The following is a 15,896-nucleotide window of genomic DNA, read 5'->3' as shown; positions in this document are numbered from 1 at the left end:
AAGCTAAAAGACTAAATTACAAAGAACCGCCCCTCGGGCAACCACCATCAAATAAATCAAAATTCACTGCTACCCTAACAGAGCTCGGCAAATTCGATTCCCAACAATGTTGATTATCTAGATTCTGCCCCAGATTTGCTAAGGCATTGGCTGCAAAGTTCACCTCATGAAGGACATGGTGGAAAGAGACCAAACTGAAAGAAGAGGCAATCTTTTTGATGTCTTGAACGCAGCTTCCAAGGGCACTTGAAACGCCTAGTGACACAATTAATTATGAGAGCAGAGTCTCCTTCAACCATAATATGAGAGTAGTTTAACTCTTTGGCTTTTAAAAGGCTGTCCCTAAGGGCAGTAGCTTCTGCAATAGAATATTAGTTATTTACAAAAGAACATTATAGAAACTCCTTTGACATATTACTGTTGACAAGAAACGTGGACTCACAATGACCGGTAAAATTCGACCGAGTGGGTCCAAATGCCACTTGCCAATATTGTGACCAAACTATTTCAATTTCATGAAAATTTACGTCAACAAGAAAAATCAAAATTATTTGTTTTTCCTTGTTTTTCTGAAGCTTCTGTAGCTGTGGGTATTGTTATATTATCGCTTTGGCTCTAGTCATCCTTGTTTGTTCTTTGTTTCTCATCTCTGCCTCTCATTCATGAGAGCAAGAACAAACCAAAAAAGAAAAGAAAAAAAAACACAAAAACCAGTTAGAAAACCATAAAGAAAAAATCAATCAACGCCATTTTTGACCTCTTGAAAAACCATCTTATACCCATTCTTTTTTCGCTGACAAGACACAAAATTTCTCTTTTGAACATTCATCTTCTGATTTCTGATTAATGTTCACCGTGATTCAGGTTGGTATAATTTTTCGCTATCAGCTTCACCTTTTTCTTTGTTCAATTCGATTTTTAACAAAATATCTGATCATGCATATGTATGGGATTGTGATGATTTGGATGTTTTTGAATTGTGTAGCGAATTTGATTGGGATTGATATACGGATCGGGTGGATTCCTGTGGTAAGTTAGATGTGAGACTTGTTGGTGTGGAATTAAATTGGTGACTCAGGTCATCAAGAATCTCTCTTCCCTTGATTTTCAATTGGAAAATTGTTTGTGAAATTGGGATGCCTTTATTACCGAAAAACGACTCAATCCAAATTCGGGAGGTGTGGAACGACAATCTCGATGAGGAGTTTGAATTGATACGCAAAATTGTGGATGACTATCCTTATGTTGCCATGGACACTGAGTTCCCTGGCATTGTTTGTCGTCCTGTGGGAAACTTCAGAAATAGTTATGACTACCATTACCAGACATTGAGGGACAATGTAGATGTGCTCAAGTTGATTCAGCTAGGACTTACGTTTTCGGATGAGGAAGGGAATTTGCCGACGTGTGGGACTGACCAGCAGTGCATTTGGCAATTCAATTTTCGAGAGTTTAATCTAAATGAGGATGTTTTCGCTAATGATTCGATCGAGCTGTTGCGCCAAAGCGGCATTGATTTCAAGAAGAACAATGAGAAGGGTATTGATGCAAAATTGTTTGGAGAGCTTTTGATGTCATCTGGGATTGTGTTGAATGATAGTGTGCATTGGGTTACTTTCCATAGCGGGTATGATTTTGGGTACTTGCTTAAAGTGTTGACGTGTCAAAACTTGCCAGATACGCAAGTAGGGTTCTTCAACTTGATCAATATTTACTTTCCGACGATATATGATATCAAGCATCTGATGAAGTTTTGCAATAGCCTTCACGGTGGACTGAACAAGCTCGCCGAGTTGTTGGAAGTGGAAAGAGTTGGTATTTGTCACCAGGCAGGTTCCGATAGTTTGCTCACATCTTGTACATTCAGAAAATTGAAAGAGAATTTCTTTAGTGGTTCATTAGAGAAGTATGCTGGTGTCTTGTATGGTTTAGGTGTTGAGAATGGACATAGCAATCATTAAACATGAAAATATTAGGAAAAAATAAAATATTAGAAGCTTTTTTCTCTACTGTATGTCCGTGCATGATATCTTCATACACACTTTTTGGCAGCAACTTAATTGATAAATACAATATATTTTTATTGATAACACTCTCATGTGTAGCTTTTGAACTGCTCATTTTGCACTTGCTTAATTTATAAATTATGTTACATTTTAATATAACACATGTCATAATTTAGAAGTTTGTTTTTAAGACTTAGAAACATTAATTGACATATTACATTGTTGTTTTAGTTATATATATATATATATATATATATTGATTGTGTGTGTGTATATTAGTTATTGTAATTCATATTCCAACTTTCTTCAGTAATTTAGTAAGTGTTTAGTAATTCGTTTTGTTTGTTACTATTTCCAGTGATGGTTATGGCATGGATGTTTTTCATTTGTTGCACTCAATCTTATCTCCTGACATACATTTTTGTGTTCTTGCTTCTTGCTAATTTTCGCTCTTCATTTCCAGTGATGCATGGTTGTATGCATGCTTCTAGCTAATTCTTTCTCTTTTCTTGCACGATTAGATATTTCATTAATTGGACAGAGAACGCTATAGTCCATTTATACATTACTAGTGCTTCCTTTTGTTTTGGTTGGGGTTTAACTGTTTAAGTCCTACCAAACGGGGAAAATGTATCCCTGATTTTTTTTTTTTTTGGGTATTAATTTGTGCATATTTGTTTGTGTGAGTATGTTGTGTCTGTTTGTTGGTTCTTATTAAATTAATCATAACTGAGTTACCATAGGGTATTATCTTTATGATTGTTCATGTGGCTGGAAATGTTATTTTATTCTGTGATGGAATTTAATTATTTATTCATCAATATAATGTTGTTTCGTAGCTTTTCGAGTTAGGAGGCAATGTAAGTCAATCTCTGGAATTAAAATGGAGATAACCCAAATTAAATGAAGCATAGGTTTATTGATTTTGCAAAGAAGATTTTTAATACTAGTTGTAGTTACTATTTAACGTATGCCAATTTGTTTTAAGAAAAAAAAAATTATAACAGATAACTTCATTACTTATTTATTAGAATGCATTTACAACAATTATCATTTTGCGTCAAAGTGCTCTGACAACAACAATTGACGGATACCCTCACTGTAAACAGATTTAGCTCAGTTATTGAACCTACACAAGATAACACTCATCTCACTACCTAACTGCCTTTGAAAAGTAAACCTAGTTGTCTAGAGACCGCAATTGGTATACAACGAGAAATACTAAGAATTAAACAAATGAAATCAGAATTCCAATGATAGGCTTGGACCAAGTCAGATCGGCAAGCACAAGTCGGTCCTCACCTTTAAGCCCGCCCAAAGAACTAAGTAACAATTGAGGATGGCAAAACACCATCCATAACAGCCTAGTCCTTAAGCCCATCAACCTTACCCAATGACCTAGACCTCATGGCCCAAGCTTAGGCCTCGAAACCAACATCCACCACAGCCACCACCATCTTCTATGGTGACCTCCCAATCTAATTGCCATGACAACACCAACCTGCCATCAACCTTGCCGGAGTCACCGATTTCCTGCTAGAAAACTTGTCGCCGATTTCCTACCAAAAAACTCATATACTAGTCGAATCTGCCGTTTTCGGAATGATGTTGACCCTGACCTCAAGCGCAGCCACGCTATTAGGCCAGAAGTTCTCAGCAGCATTGCCAATACCCGATCCTCCATGCGCGAAAACCAAATCTTCCTTAGACCATGTCAGATTTCCCCCGATTAGCCCGATTTGCCTCCAATGCAAGCCTGGATGAAAGTTTCGATCACGAGAATGGCCTCAGCAGTCAATACCTTCACCGAGAACTCGTCGTGAACAGAGCACCACGACTTGCTCCACACCATCACTTCACCATACTCAGAGAGGCAAATAGAAAAGCTTCTCACTGCCACCACAAACACGGACAAGCAGTCAGCGTGGTCACACCGCCATCACGATCGCCGCATCGCCCAAAGGAGATGCGCCTCCGTCGCCAAACCTCGAAACCTAGGGTTCTGAGGCCTTCATAATCGCTTCGAATCTCTCGGAGGTTATTTGTTTGTTGGGAACAATGTGACATATTATATAGCTTTATGCAACAATCAATCCAACACTGTTTTTAGACTATTTATGATTTTCTTTTTCCTTTTTATTATCTCCTCTCGTCGGTTACTTTGACGAAGACACATAATGTGCATGTATTTCCTTCAACCCTCTTGTGTCAAGTCAAACAAAACGGTGTATATGGTGTTGCCTTGTTAAACTCCTTATCTAACAAAACCTGAGAGGGGATAAAATAAAACCTTGGTCGAAGGGAAAAAGAGCAAAACTCACCTATTACTTTTGATGATAGCATGGTTGTATTAAACTCTCTCTGAAGTATACATCTCCCCACGATCCCTACATCAATTAGGTGAGCTCAAACAGTCTTCGCAAACCTTTGTTTTTCACATGCTCAAAATAGCCTTATGCATCGATTTGGTAAACAAATTTGTCACATTCTCCTTAGACCTACTTGATTTCACTTAAATCTTGAGGAGATGCTAATTTAAAAAAAAACTTTGGCAAATGTGTTTTGTACTATCACCCTTGATAAACTTAGCTTCATTTGTTCTATACAAGCTGCATTATATACCTTCATAAATGCAGGTATACGCTACAATGATTGAACTCAAACTACTAGTCCCTCGAAATATGTACTGTTGGGCCGTAACCATATACACTCATGAACCGCCTCATGTATGGCAATGGTTCGATGAGGTAGCCACAAGAGTTTGTTTGGTTGATCTCTAATATCGTCGGGTTCTTTGGTGGTGAATACATAACTAGCTTGGGAACAACCTTTATCTGGGTCAAAATTAGCAAAACCAACCAAAATATCATTGGGGTTTTAGTTTAGGGGGTGGCGCTTTCGCCATCAATGACGGTCCTTAAGGCATCTTTTCGGCCGTCGACATTTCAGGGATTGATGTTCCATCTATGGTCCCTTTTATCTCTTTGTATGGATAAAACATACCCAAGGTAATGGTTCCTTTTAAGTATCAGAATATGTTCTTTATACCATTCCAATGACGCTACATTGGTGTTGAGGTATAAGGCTCGCCTTATGGTGCAAAGTTTCTCACAATGCCTTGCAATTGACTACGAGGAGACATATTTTTCTCGTAATGAACGTCATAGCATTCCACTACTTAGTTAGTTTGGTAGTTTCCGAAGGACTAGAAATGCAGCTACAACATCCATGAGTTGAATTTCTAGTCCTTTGAAAACTACCAGACTAATTAAATAAACGTTATGACGTCCATTATGAGAGAATGTCTCCTTGTAGTCAATTGCAAGATGTTGTGATAAACCTTGCATCACAAGCTGAGCATGATACCTCAGGACTTCATTCTTCTCATTCCTCTTTCAAACAAAGACCAAATGTTCTATATCTAAACCCTTGATGACTAACACTACTGAACCAAATACTTATCTCTTTATTTGGGAATATAGTTTCGCATGGACTACATCTTTCCATTTAAGCCAATTTGGTCTTTGTTGACATTTTGGCAAATTAAAGAATGTAGTTCTATATCATTGTGCTGTATGATTTCTTGAGCAATAATGACTAGACCGCAACAAGGAAAGTCCTAATTCAAAGACGAACAAAGTTGGTCCAACTTCGCAGGCCAAGTCATCTCCCTCCGCACAATAGTGGTGCATACAATAATGTAACCACGCTCGGCCACCCATAATCCAGGACCCCGTTGACCATAAGAAAACCACAACCCAAGTAGGAGATCCAAACTCAAAACGATTTGAATCAACCAGAAAAGAAAAAAAATATGCTGTGAAAACACTTAGTTAATATGAACTCACAACTTTACACTATGAAATGGGGAGTCAAGTTCACTTAGTCAGTTACTAACCAAGGAGGGATCCAATCATCGTTATATGTAAATCCAATGGTTGAAAACAAAACAACTTAATTTTAAATAAATACTTCTCATCATTGGATTTACATCTAATGATGATTGACCATAATTTTCTTGGTCAGTAACTGACCAGATGAACGCTACTGATGGAAGGGGAGACTTACATCACTATATCAATATGGTTATTCTCCAAAAGGAAATTATATTTTGGACGTGAAATAAATGCTGCTAATTTGCTAATTTAGGTTTCGGGTTCCGACCCGTTTTACTTTCTTGAGCCCATATTAAATGTGAGGCCTCAAACTTTCGAAGTATGATAGGCCCAAGAAAGGGTTCAGGATTTAGGGTTTGCCCTAATAAATTCCTCACTTTCCAGCAAGTCTTCATTTTGCTTCGCATTCTCTGCATTCGGCTGCCTCATCTCATCTCATCTCATTCAATCTTCAAGGTCTCTCTCTCTCTCTCTCTCTCTCTAGATTCGAACTGATGCTGAGACTGAATATATGTGGCTTCCATTGTTGATATCTGTTATTGGTTTTGATTTTGCAGTTTGAACAACAAGAGGAAAGATGTCAGGGTAAGTAAACCCTGCTTTGCCCTTTTTTAGATAATGAATTTTCAGTCTTTCATAGACTTTACTTCTCTAAAAGTTTCAATCTTTACGCCATTTTGTGGTACCCAGTAACTGGTTTCGAACTTGGACAACTTTAGAATCGAGTTTGATTTTTAATGATATTCATGTTATCTTGTAGAACTTTATGTTTATTGATCCCGGTTGGAATTGATTGAAAGACAGATTATGAGATTAGGGGTGAGATCTGATCTGGGTTTTGTAAAGATAGTTTTATGATTCATATTGTGTAAACAGTTGAGGGAGGAGGTCTTGAAGTGAATTCCCTAGGTTTGATGTTTTTTTTTCATGAGTTTGGACTTGGAGATTACTATCATGGTTGTTCGTATTGTTCTATTTTGGGGCTTTTCTGTAATGGTGGATGAACTTGGCCACTAAGGTTGTTAACTTGAATGTGTCCGCAGTGCGTTTTCAAATAGTGAAGATATTTTTGAAACTATAGTCTTCTAACTATGCCTGGTACTTTGTGATATGAGACCATGTTTAATACTTGTATGCTGGTTGCAAGGACTATGTTTTGTTTCTGTTATCTCATGTTGTATAAAGATGTTCCGACATTTTTGATATTTGTGTTATATGATGTGCAGTGATGAAGCACCCGCACCAGTTGTAGCTGAAGCACCAGCTCCAGCCCTTGGAGAGCCTATGGATATCATGACAGCCGTGCAGCTTGTGCTGAGAAAATCACTGGCTCATGGTGGGCTTGTTAGAGGTCTGCATGAGGCTGCAAAGGTTGTTGAGAAGCATGCTGCCCAGCTCTGTGTGCTGGCTGAGGACTGTGACCAACAAGACTATGTTAAACTAGTCAAAGGTCTTTGTGCTGAGCACAATGTAAACATGTTGACTGTTCCCAATGCCAAGACCCTAGGAGAGTGGGCTGGTGTAAGTGATATTTTTTTTTTTTCTATGAACTCTCTTTTGTTAACTCTATTGTATACTGATTGCTAAATGAATATTTGTAGCAATTTGTATTGATGGTGTGGTTTTGTACAGTTGTGCAAGATCGACTCTGAGGGCAAGGCTAGGAAGGTTGTTGGTTGCTCATGTGTTGTTGTGAAGGTATACTAAAAGTTCTTGCACAATAAGGTGGAAGTTCAACAGATAATTATATGTTATTGTATCCTTTGCTTTTGTCTTCCAAATAAGAATGCTTTCTCTGGCTGGTTTGCAGGATTTTGGAGAGGATCATGAAGCTCTCCATGTTGTTCAGCAGCATGTTAAGGCCTAATAAGTTTGCCAAATCAGTTTAAATTTTGTGGGAGATGTTGAGCTTTGTTTGTCTGATGGATTCTCACCTTATTTGATTGTTTGCCAGTTACTTTACCATGGTTTTCAATTATGTTCCTGAACGTTGTTTTAGTATATGCTACTTTTTCTATGTTTTGAAGGAGCTTCATCCATTATAAGCATCCATCATGAATCATTCCATCCCATTTCCACTTTATCATGTTATAGCATTCCATATAAACTTGAGGTTGAATTGTGAGCCATTGTCGTGCTGGTTGGTGCAATGGTTATATGCTTGCAAGGTTTCCTGTGCAATTATATGTGCGTAGCAATTGCTTAGTTTCATCTGGGCAATTGCTTAGTTTTCATTTGTCTCAACAAATTCCCAGTTGTCATTGAAAAACCCAAGAACTAGATTACACCCAAAAAACGCCACCCTCTCAGCTCGTCTAGTCATCATCCGTCGAGATAAATCCTAAATCCACCCACCTATCACAGTTCATACATATTCAAGTCATTGCAACAAAGCCAGCCAAATGTATCAACCATTCAACCCCTGCAACACTACCACGGTTTACTAAAGGAACTAGAAACTGCAACTGCTTCAGTGGCAGAAGCAACAGCTCATTCTCTTTTGGCTGTAGGAAGATATTTTTCTCGTCCTTCAGATGGTTTTTGTCGATGGTGGAGAAAGGGGATACATCATACATGAATTAACAATTGTTGATTGGAAGGAGGCTGCAAACTTGTTATGGACATTGTTGATCGGAAGGACGAAGGAGACTCAAAACTTGTTTTTTTTTTTGTTTTTTAATCAAATAGATAATTGCATTACTTATTCACGGTCAGAAGACGCATACAATAGATTGCCTACTTACAACCACTAATGTAGTTGGTTAGAGAAATCACAAAATGACATTGAGTTCTCATTGTAAAATGCGCTTATTTGATACCTAATACTAGAGATTTTCAATTACTCCTATCTAACTTCCATATAGCGATAATATCAGTCGTCTGCAGACCTCGATTGGTGTACAATTAAGTAACATCGAGAATTAAAAAACAATGGTCTTCCATCACTTGCCTCGGCAAGGATCAAGGAAATCAAGACCTCCTTGCCCTCTTGTTAGGCCCGCCTACCCAAAAAAAAACATACTAGATAGCTAGATTGGGTGGAAACCTCTAGAATCCTCCCCCAAAGGGCTAGAAAAGATTACAACCCAACAAAATGCTTTAAGGAGTCAAGCTGCAACGCTTCTCTAAGGATGAATCTCATAGCCTAGAACTGCCACCAGATTGCGAATTGCCAAACAAGATCTGCGTTGTGAAATCTAATTCAAAAACATCAGGTTGATATGGTTTTTCTCACTGAAACCCATTGTACCAAGGAGCAACACGAGTCTCTGGCCAAATCGGTGGGGATGCAACACGCCGCCCACTTTGATAAGGTGGGTTTGGAAGGAGGGCTCGCCTTACTTTGGGATGATACAGTTAGAGTCTCAGTGCGAGACACATAATACTTCTTTATTGACGCTGATGTAGTTGGTCCTGATGATACCCAATGAAGATTTATAGGCTTCTATGGCCACTCGGACACGTGATAGAGGCACACTTCATGGGAACTCCTTCGATCTCTAGTAGACAATTCGATAGACAAGTGGGTAGTCGCTGGAGATTTCAACGAGATTTTGGAGTTGGGAAAAAAATTGGGAGGCAGGATGCGAATCATACAACAGATGATAGACTTTCATCAAGCTCTTAATGATTGCAATCTAGCAGATATAGGGGCCGCACGTGGGTTGTACACATGGAGTGACTCTCACACAAAAGAAAGACTCGATAGAGGGGCTTGTTCTCCGAATTGGCTGAATGAGTTTGGGTTTTCTAGAGTGATAAACCTTCCTCCCAGTAGGTCTGATCACGTACCATTACTTATGCAAATTCACAAAGAACTACCAATATGTACAGGTGGAAAGAAAGATTACAAGTTTACGGAGATGTGTGTAGAACATGTTGACTTTGAGAGGGTGCTTACAATGGGATCACAAAGTATAAAAAACAGCAAGTTAGGGTTGGAAGTGATACTACGACACTCGGGCAGGCACCGCTGCCAAGCTCTGCTTAAACCATTAGAATGGGTTGAGTTAAAATATTTGTTATTACAAAATGATTGGATTACCAGACTGAGCATTAGTTAATCTGTGGTTAAATATTTTAATTATCAACGATCCATCAGGTTATTTGACCGGGTCAGTTTGACATCTTTTATTATTTACACGGCATAGATTTAGGTCGATTTACTCCAAATTCAATGCATTTACACGTCTACGTGTGATTCATCTATCAATCGATCACAATTACACATTTATTTCTTATACCTCAAATACAAATCAAATTTCTAAAAACGCCCAAAGCAAATATGAAAATGTTAACAATTATAACTAAAACAAGAAAACAATTCATCTCTTGTTATATTTTATTAGGTTTCCTTTCATTTTTAATTCGTTTTTCCTATTCCCAAAATTCAAACATGCCGCTGCCCGAAACCCTAGTCTTAATTTTCAAAATATATAAATTTGAAAGCATCCGTTATAATTCTAGCTAATCCTCATTGAAATTTTCTCATGTTCTTTTTTTTGTTTGTGCTTATCTTTCACAAATTCCTTCATATTTCTGTTTACCCTCTTGATAGCTCCGCCGCCATAAGCCCTAATTCAAATATATGAATACTAAATACTGTAATTTCTTCGAACATTTTATGTGTTTGATTCCACTTCAAAGATCAACTGATAAAAGCATCCGTGAAAATATTTGCAATCAAGTTATGAAGTATCTTCCTTCCAACAAATGATTGAGGTGAGTATCTATTCATTCCATTTCTTGCATATGGTGATAAGATGATTCGTTGAAAACAATGCAATTATAATTTAAAGTTATTGATGATCTATATTGTTGCACGTTTGTTTTTCTTTTCCCCCAAATTTGTCTCCTCTTTGTTCTACACTTTTGTTTTCCTTCCTTCTCGTACTTAATATGGTCATGAAATTGTTGGAATTGAGAAAATATAAAAACATGTTTTTATTTTTGAGTCCCCACCCAATGTACTCCCATGGTGCTGGTGAGTTTTGAATCAGTAGCTTTTACGATGTCGGTTATTCTAATTAAGTCAGAAAAACTACAACTCACTACGGAAATATATTATTTTCTTGATTACAAAGACAGTTTTTTTTTTTTTTTTGTAAGTGGGGATGGTGTGGCTGTTATCAAATCTTGATTAATGAAATTACAGAATACATGGAGGGGGAAGGGTCGTAAAGCCTGACAAACATAAAGAGAACATCCTCTCTCAAGGAGTAAATGTTTTATGCAAAAAAGAGATGCCCAAACTATCCCCAAAGTGTTTTTTTTTTTAAGCAAAAATCTCATTACATGAACAAATTATGCTCGGTTTGGTAGTCTTTTACATGATATGAGAACATCCCATGATATGCATATCGTTAAACATTTACACATACAATTAGGAGACAATTTCACGTTTACTTATTTAGTACAACAATTTTGTATGTTTCATAGTTTTTTTTTAACTTTATTTAATTCAAACATTACAAAAATGTGCAGATCAACCATCGCAAAAAAATAAAACTCCTCTTATGTAAGATTGCAGGCATAATTGTATTTGTCATAGTTGATCTAAACTAATAAATTGATTTAAAAAGTAGGGTCCGGTTCAAGGGACATATAATTTGACACTAATTTTCACACTCCTTGTGAGCCTTTAGATTTTAAGATATTTAACGGTTTAGATTAAATGTGAGGATGACACGACATAAGTAAAAACACATAATTTTATCAACTAAAATAAAGAAATAAAATTTCTTTTTTTGATGAAAAAGTAAATAAGGCATTAGAAGGAAGGAATCAAATACAGAATATCAAGAAACAAGAACATCATATCGTCTTCCCGAGCTCCATCCCATCATCTTCCCCAAATTCCAAATATAAAAACTGAGACTCATGAGTTTTTGAATATGCTATACGCATTATTTTATCTATGTGTGTGTATATTGAGACCTTTAATACCAATAAAAAAAGAAAACGAACTGTTTCTAAGGGACCCCAGTTTCTAAAGCCTATACAAGCTTATAGAGGATTATGGGATATGCACACAAATTAAGAAATCAAGAGATGTTCATTCCGCAATTGAGAACTGGATTTTTTCTATTTAACTTTTGATTTAACATGCTAGTATTACCAAAAATAAAAGATCAGAAGAATTGCATTGCAGTGAAGGGGGTTTAAACTGATTTTAGGACAAGGCATATTAAATGAAGATGAACATGATAGCTATTTTCTTTTCTTCTGCAGTTCTTCTTGTTGTTCTATTCTTGTAATCGTATTCTTTCTATTCTTTTAATTTTTTGTTGGCATTTTACTCTTAATAAAACTCCAAAAACAATTTTATCAACTTCTATTTATTTATTTAAAATACTTTTTTTATAAAATATATATAATGTCATGTCATCCTCACATTTAATCTAAACCGTTAAATATCTTAAATTCTAAAGACTCATAAAGAATGTAAAAATTAGTGTCAAATTTTGTGTCTCTTGAACCGGACCCTCAAAAGTATTTGAAATTTTAAGAATCTTCTTAATTATGTGTAAAAAAAGAAGGTTTTGGTCAGCAAAATGTATTCTCTTTGATAATATATATAGATTATATATAATTGTTGGACAACCAATCAAATAACAAAGTTATGTTAATTTGTTAAAAGTGATCCGATAATAAATGATATTGATGAAAAACAGAGATTTCTGTTAATTATCAATTTTGAATTGTGATCTTCACTATATACATGTTTTACTGGTTAAGGTGATACATAGTTACCCTAACATGTATAATATCATATTGTATATCCCTCTAATTTATCATAATTTCTTCTTCCAAGGTACGCACTTATTACACTCAAGTCAAATTATTATTTGTTTATATTTTAAAAAGGTTTGATACCCAACCAAGTTTGGTAGCTCATTCCGTCATCTAACTTATTGTATTAACATTCAATATTGTTTAGGCTCATTCCCATCCTAAATAATATGCATTGAGAGGAACATGAATAACTCATCTAACCAAACATCATAATTTTGTTTGGAGTTTGAAAGTTGATAGATGGAACTTAATTCTTCCTTCTTTTGATTAAGATAGATCATTAATGATATACGCTTTCCTTTTTCATCGTTACCTAGGGATAGTCACTAACACTCGACACTTCATGTCACATTAGTGATCTTGTACGTTTTTCTCTTGTTTTATGGTGGGGTTGAAGTGGTTGCCGACTCCGTGTTGAGATTTATTTCTTCAATCACAAAATTAAGGTTCATGGTTTTTTCACACATATATACATGACTCATCAAAGTGAGCAATTTTACAGTAACCCACATAATTAAATCTAACTGACATATGTGAATGTTAAGTGGATTAATGGATATTATTAGTTTTGTTTTTTAAAAGAAAAACTCACATACTTGAAAAGTGCTTTTGAACCACTTTCAAGTGCTTCACATTCAATCCAAGAGAGGAACAATTTTGAAAGATCATCTACATATAATAATATTGTTTTAGAGAATGCGCCACTGCGCATAAAGAAAAAGAGAAGATAGTAAAGTCTCGTGCAATTTCTCTCGGCCGAACGCCTCCACAATCTTGTCGCCGCGATTCGGTTTGAGAAAGGATGGTGATTTAGGTTAACAACCTAGTTTTATTATAGAGACATGGTTCTTGGGAGGAGGATGAAGGGAAGGTAGATCAATCATGATCTTGTCATCTAGGATCAAGGACGAAGGTGGAGCAATACGGGGTTAGGACTTGTGGGCGGCGAGGTATGGTGTTACTGCGATACCTAGGATCTTGGCAATGACTGAGGATTTAATCTAATGGCAGAGATAAGTCTGGAGATAGGATGACTCGCTATGGGTTACAATCCTAGACGTCATCGAGGTTTTGTGTTCGTCTGCGATGCGGTGTGGCTGTGTGGCGACAAAGAGATGCAGAACGACATGGTGGTGGAGGGGTGACGGCAACACGCGTTTCCAACATGCTTGGTGGGCTGTAGTGCTAGGTCTCTTGGTGAAGTGGTTGGGCCGAGCCTCTACTTTAGGGCTTTGCCGGTGGCTTTTATATTCTAGTTATTTTTCTTATAATAATTGTGCCTAGGTTTTTACTCTTGCCCAAAATTACTTTTCTATTTTGATTTTTAATTTTTTCTCCAGTTATGCTTTATCAAATTTCTATTTTAGTACTAAGCGACTATATGCCGCCAATAAAACCCTATCATTATTTGGTAGGGTGCAAAAGGCTTTGTGACGGTTTATGCACCTTGTGTGTCTTATCTGTTAGACCACCACCCCCCCCCCCCCCCCCCCCCCCCCTCCCTCTTCTTTTTGTGTTTTCCTAGTCTTTCATTAAATTCTCGAGTTTGGGCATAGACTTAGCCCTAAACTCGCTTACAAAAAAAAACCCAAATGATGTGATGAGAGGTTCATTTGCAACTGTGAACCCTAGGCCAGCTAGGGAAGGGCATGCCTTGATGCTTACGGAAGGCACAAAACCACCACTCTCCGGTTCGAAGCATCAATTTCCATTACAAACACCCTAAGGTGGCGGTGGCACCGAAATTTGTATCTCTGGGTTTTGAATTGTCCTTGCAATAGCCTTTGAGTGGGCGACATCATTGTGTTGCTGGCAAGGGAAAAGAAAAAAAAGGATGGAAGGCCTAAAGGCAGTCAACAAGCCTAAAGTGCATGGCTGGAATTGATGTTGGTTTAGTGGGTGGTAAGATCCATAGATGCTCTTGAACTTGAAGTTTGTGGAAGCTGCTGGCCGGCATGGATGTCAATGATGATGCTGTGGTTTCTACTTTAGCTTCTGGTTTGCATCTACCTCTGGAGACATCCTCCATGCTACTAGAGGATCTAGAATAAATCGAGGAGGGAGACTTCGCTTCATATCCTTCCTTTGTAGAGTAAGTTTTTAGCAAATCACATATACCTCATTCAAAAATATTTGAAACACAAATACAATATTCATCTACATTAGTTTTAAACAAATAAAGACAATTTTTAACAAATAATGACAAATTCTTCTATTTCTGCCATGTGTCATGGTTTAATTTACTAAACTAACCATGCACTGATTAAATTAGAAGAGAAATACTCCCTTTAGAGATTTCTAGTAAAAGAAATACAGTAGCAGGTAACATTCTAGTAAAAGTAGTAACAAGGGGTTAACAATATTCCAATAGTAGCACAAGTATGCCTCCGCAATCCTTTAGTTCTGCTATTGCTTGAAGACTATACAACGCAAGTTAACTTTGCTACTGCCTTATCTTCAAGCTAGCTGCTATTGCCGCCGCTGAAGCTATCTGCTACTATCGAAGGTAAAGCTAGTTGATACTATCCGGTTGTCTAAGAGGCTAGTTGCTACTGCTTACCGTGAAGTTAGCCAAATTCACCCTTAATTAGATGTTACTACCTTCATTTTCAGATCTTTGATCTTTTTGCCATCAAACAAATTTCAACAGTAGCAGCAAATACCTTTCACCAGATCTGATAGTAGCACCAATTTACCTTCCAACAGATCTCAACAGTAGTAGTAATTTTACCATTCATACAGATATGAATATGTGGAGGAGATCTGGTGCGGCGCGACGGTGGTGCCACGGAGACGAGGATGGTGCACTAGACGACATCGCAAGCGGAGGAGATTTGGTGTGGCACGACAGAGGCGAGGATCGTGCACTCGATGGTGTTACAGGTGGAGGAGATCTAGTGCGGTGCATTGGAGGCGAGGATGGAGCACTCGACAACGTCGCATGTGGAGGAGATCTGGTGCGGCACGACTGAGGGGAGGATGGTGTTGGCGAGGTGAAGAGAATAGCAGAACTCGACGGTGTCGCATGTGGAGGAGATCTGGTGCGGCACGACGGAGGCGAGGATGGTGCTGGCGAGGTGAAGAGAATAGCAAACTCGACGGCGTCGCATGTGGAGGAGATCTGGTGCGGCACGACGAAGGCGAGGATGGTGCTGGCGAGGTGAAGAGAATAGCAGAATAGGAGAGAGAGAGAGAGAGA

The 15,896-nt window shown here is 37.6% G+C and overlaps 2 protein-coding genes across 3 annotated transcripts; both read left to right on the top strand.

The window, feature by feature from the left end:
* The first annotated feature begins 1,033 nt into the window (after positions 1 to 1,033).
* Positions 1,034 to 1,961, top strand: LOC101312566 (probable CCR4-associated factor 1 homolog 7-like). The gene has a single exon (XM_004305434.1). It carries the CDS (start codon positions 1,137 to 1,139, stop codon positions 1,959 to 1,961), a length of 825 nt encoding a protein of 274 aa, XP_004305482.1. The 5' UTR covers positions 1,034 to 1,136.
* A 4,326-nt stretch (positions 1,962 to 6,287) lies between these two features.
* On the top strand, positions 6,288 to 8,085 carry LOC101302766 (40S ribosomal protein S12-like). 2 transcript variants are annotated; one of them, XM_004303199.1, is made up of 5 exons: positions 6,288 to 6,358; positions 6,460 to 6,487; positions 7,129 to 7,423; positions 7,535 to 7,627; positions 7,713 to 8,085. In XM_004303199.1, the coding sequence occupies exons 2-4, from the start codon at positions 6,480 to 6,482 to the stop codon at positions 7,607 to 7,609; spliced, it is 378 nt and encodes a 125-aa protein (XP_004303247.1). In that variant the 5' UTR covers positions 6,288 to 6,358; positions 6,460 to 6,479; the 3' UTR covers positions 7,610 to 7,627; positions 7,713 to 8,085. The 2 variants fall into 2 exon arrangements, with proteins under 2 accessions (XP_004303247.1, XP_004303246.1); XM_004303198.1 differs by having other exon boundaries at positions 7,535 to 7,600; positions 7,713 to 7,973.
* Positions 8,086 to 15,896: the final 7,811 nt, after the last annotated feature.

Source organism: Fragaria vesca, linkage group LG6 (assembly GCF_000184155.1).
Source record: "Fragaria vesca subsp. vesca linkage group LG6, FraVesHawaii_1.0, whole genome shotgun sequence".
Lineage (NCBI taxonomy): Eukaryota > Viridiplantae > Streptophyta > Magnoliopsida > Rosales > Rosaceae > Fragaria > Fragaria vesca.
Note: the sequence above shows the minus strand (reverse complement) of the source record. Positions and strands in the feature narration are given on the sequence as shown.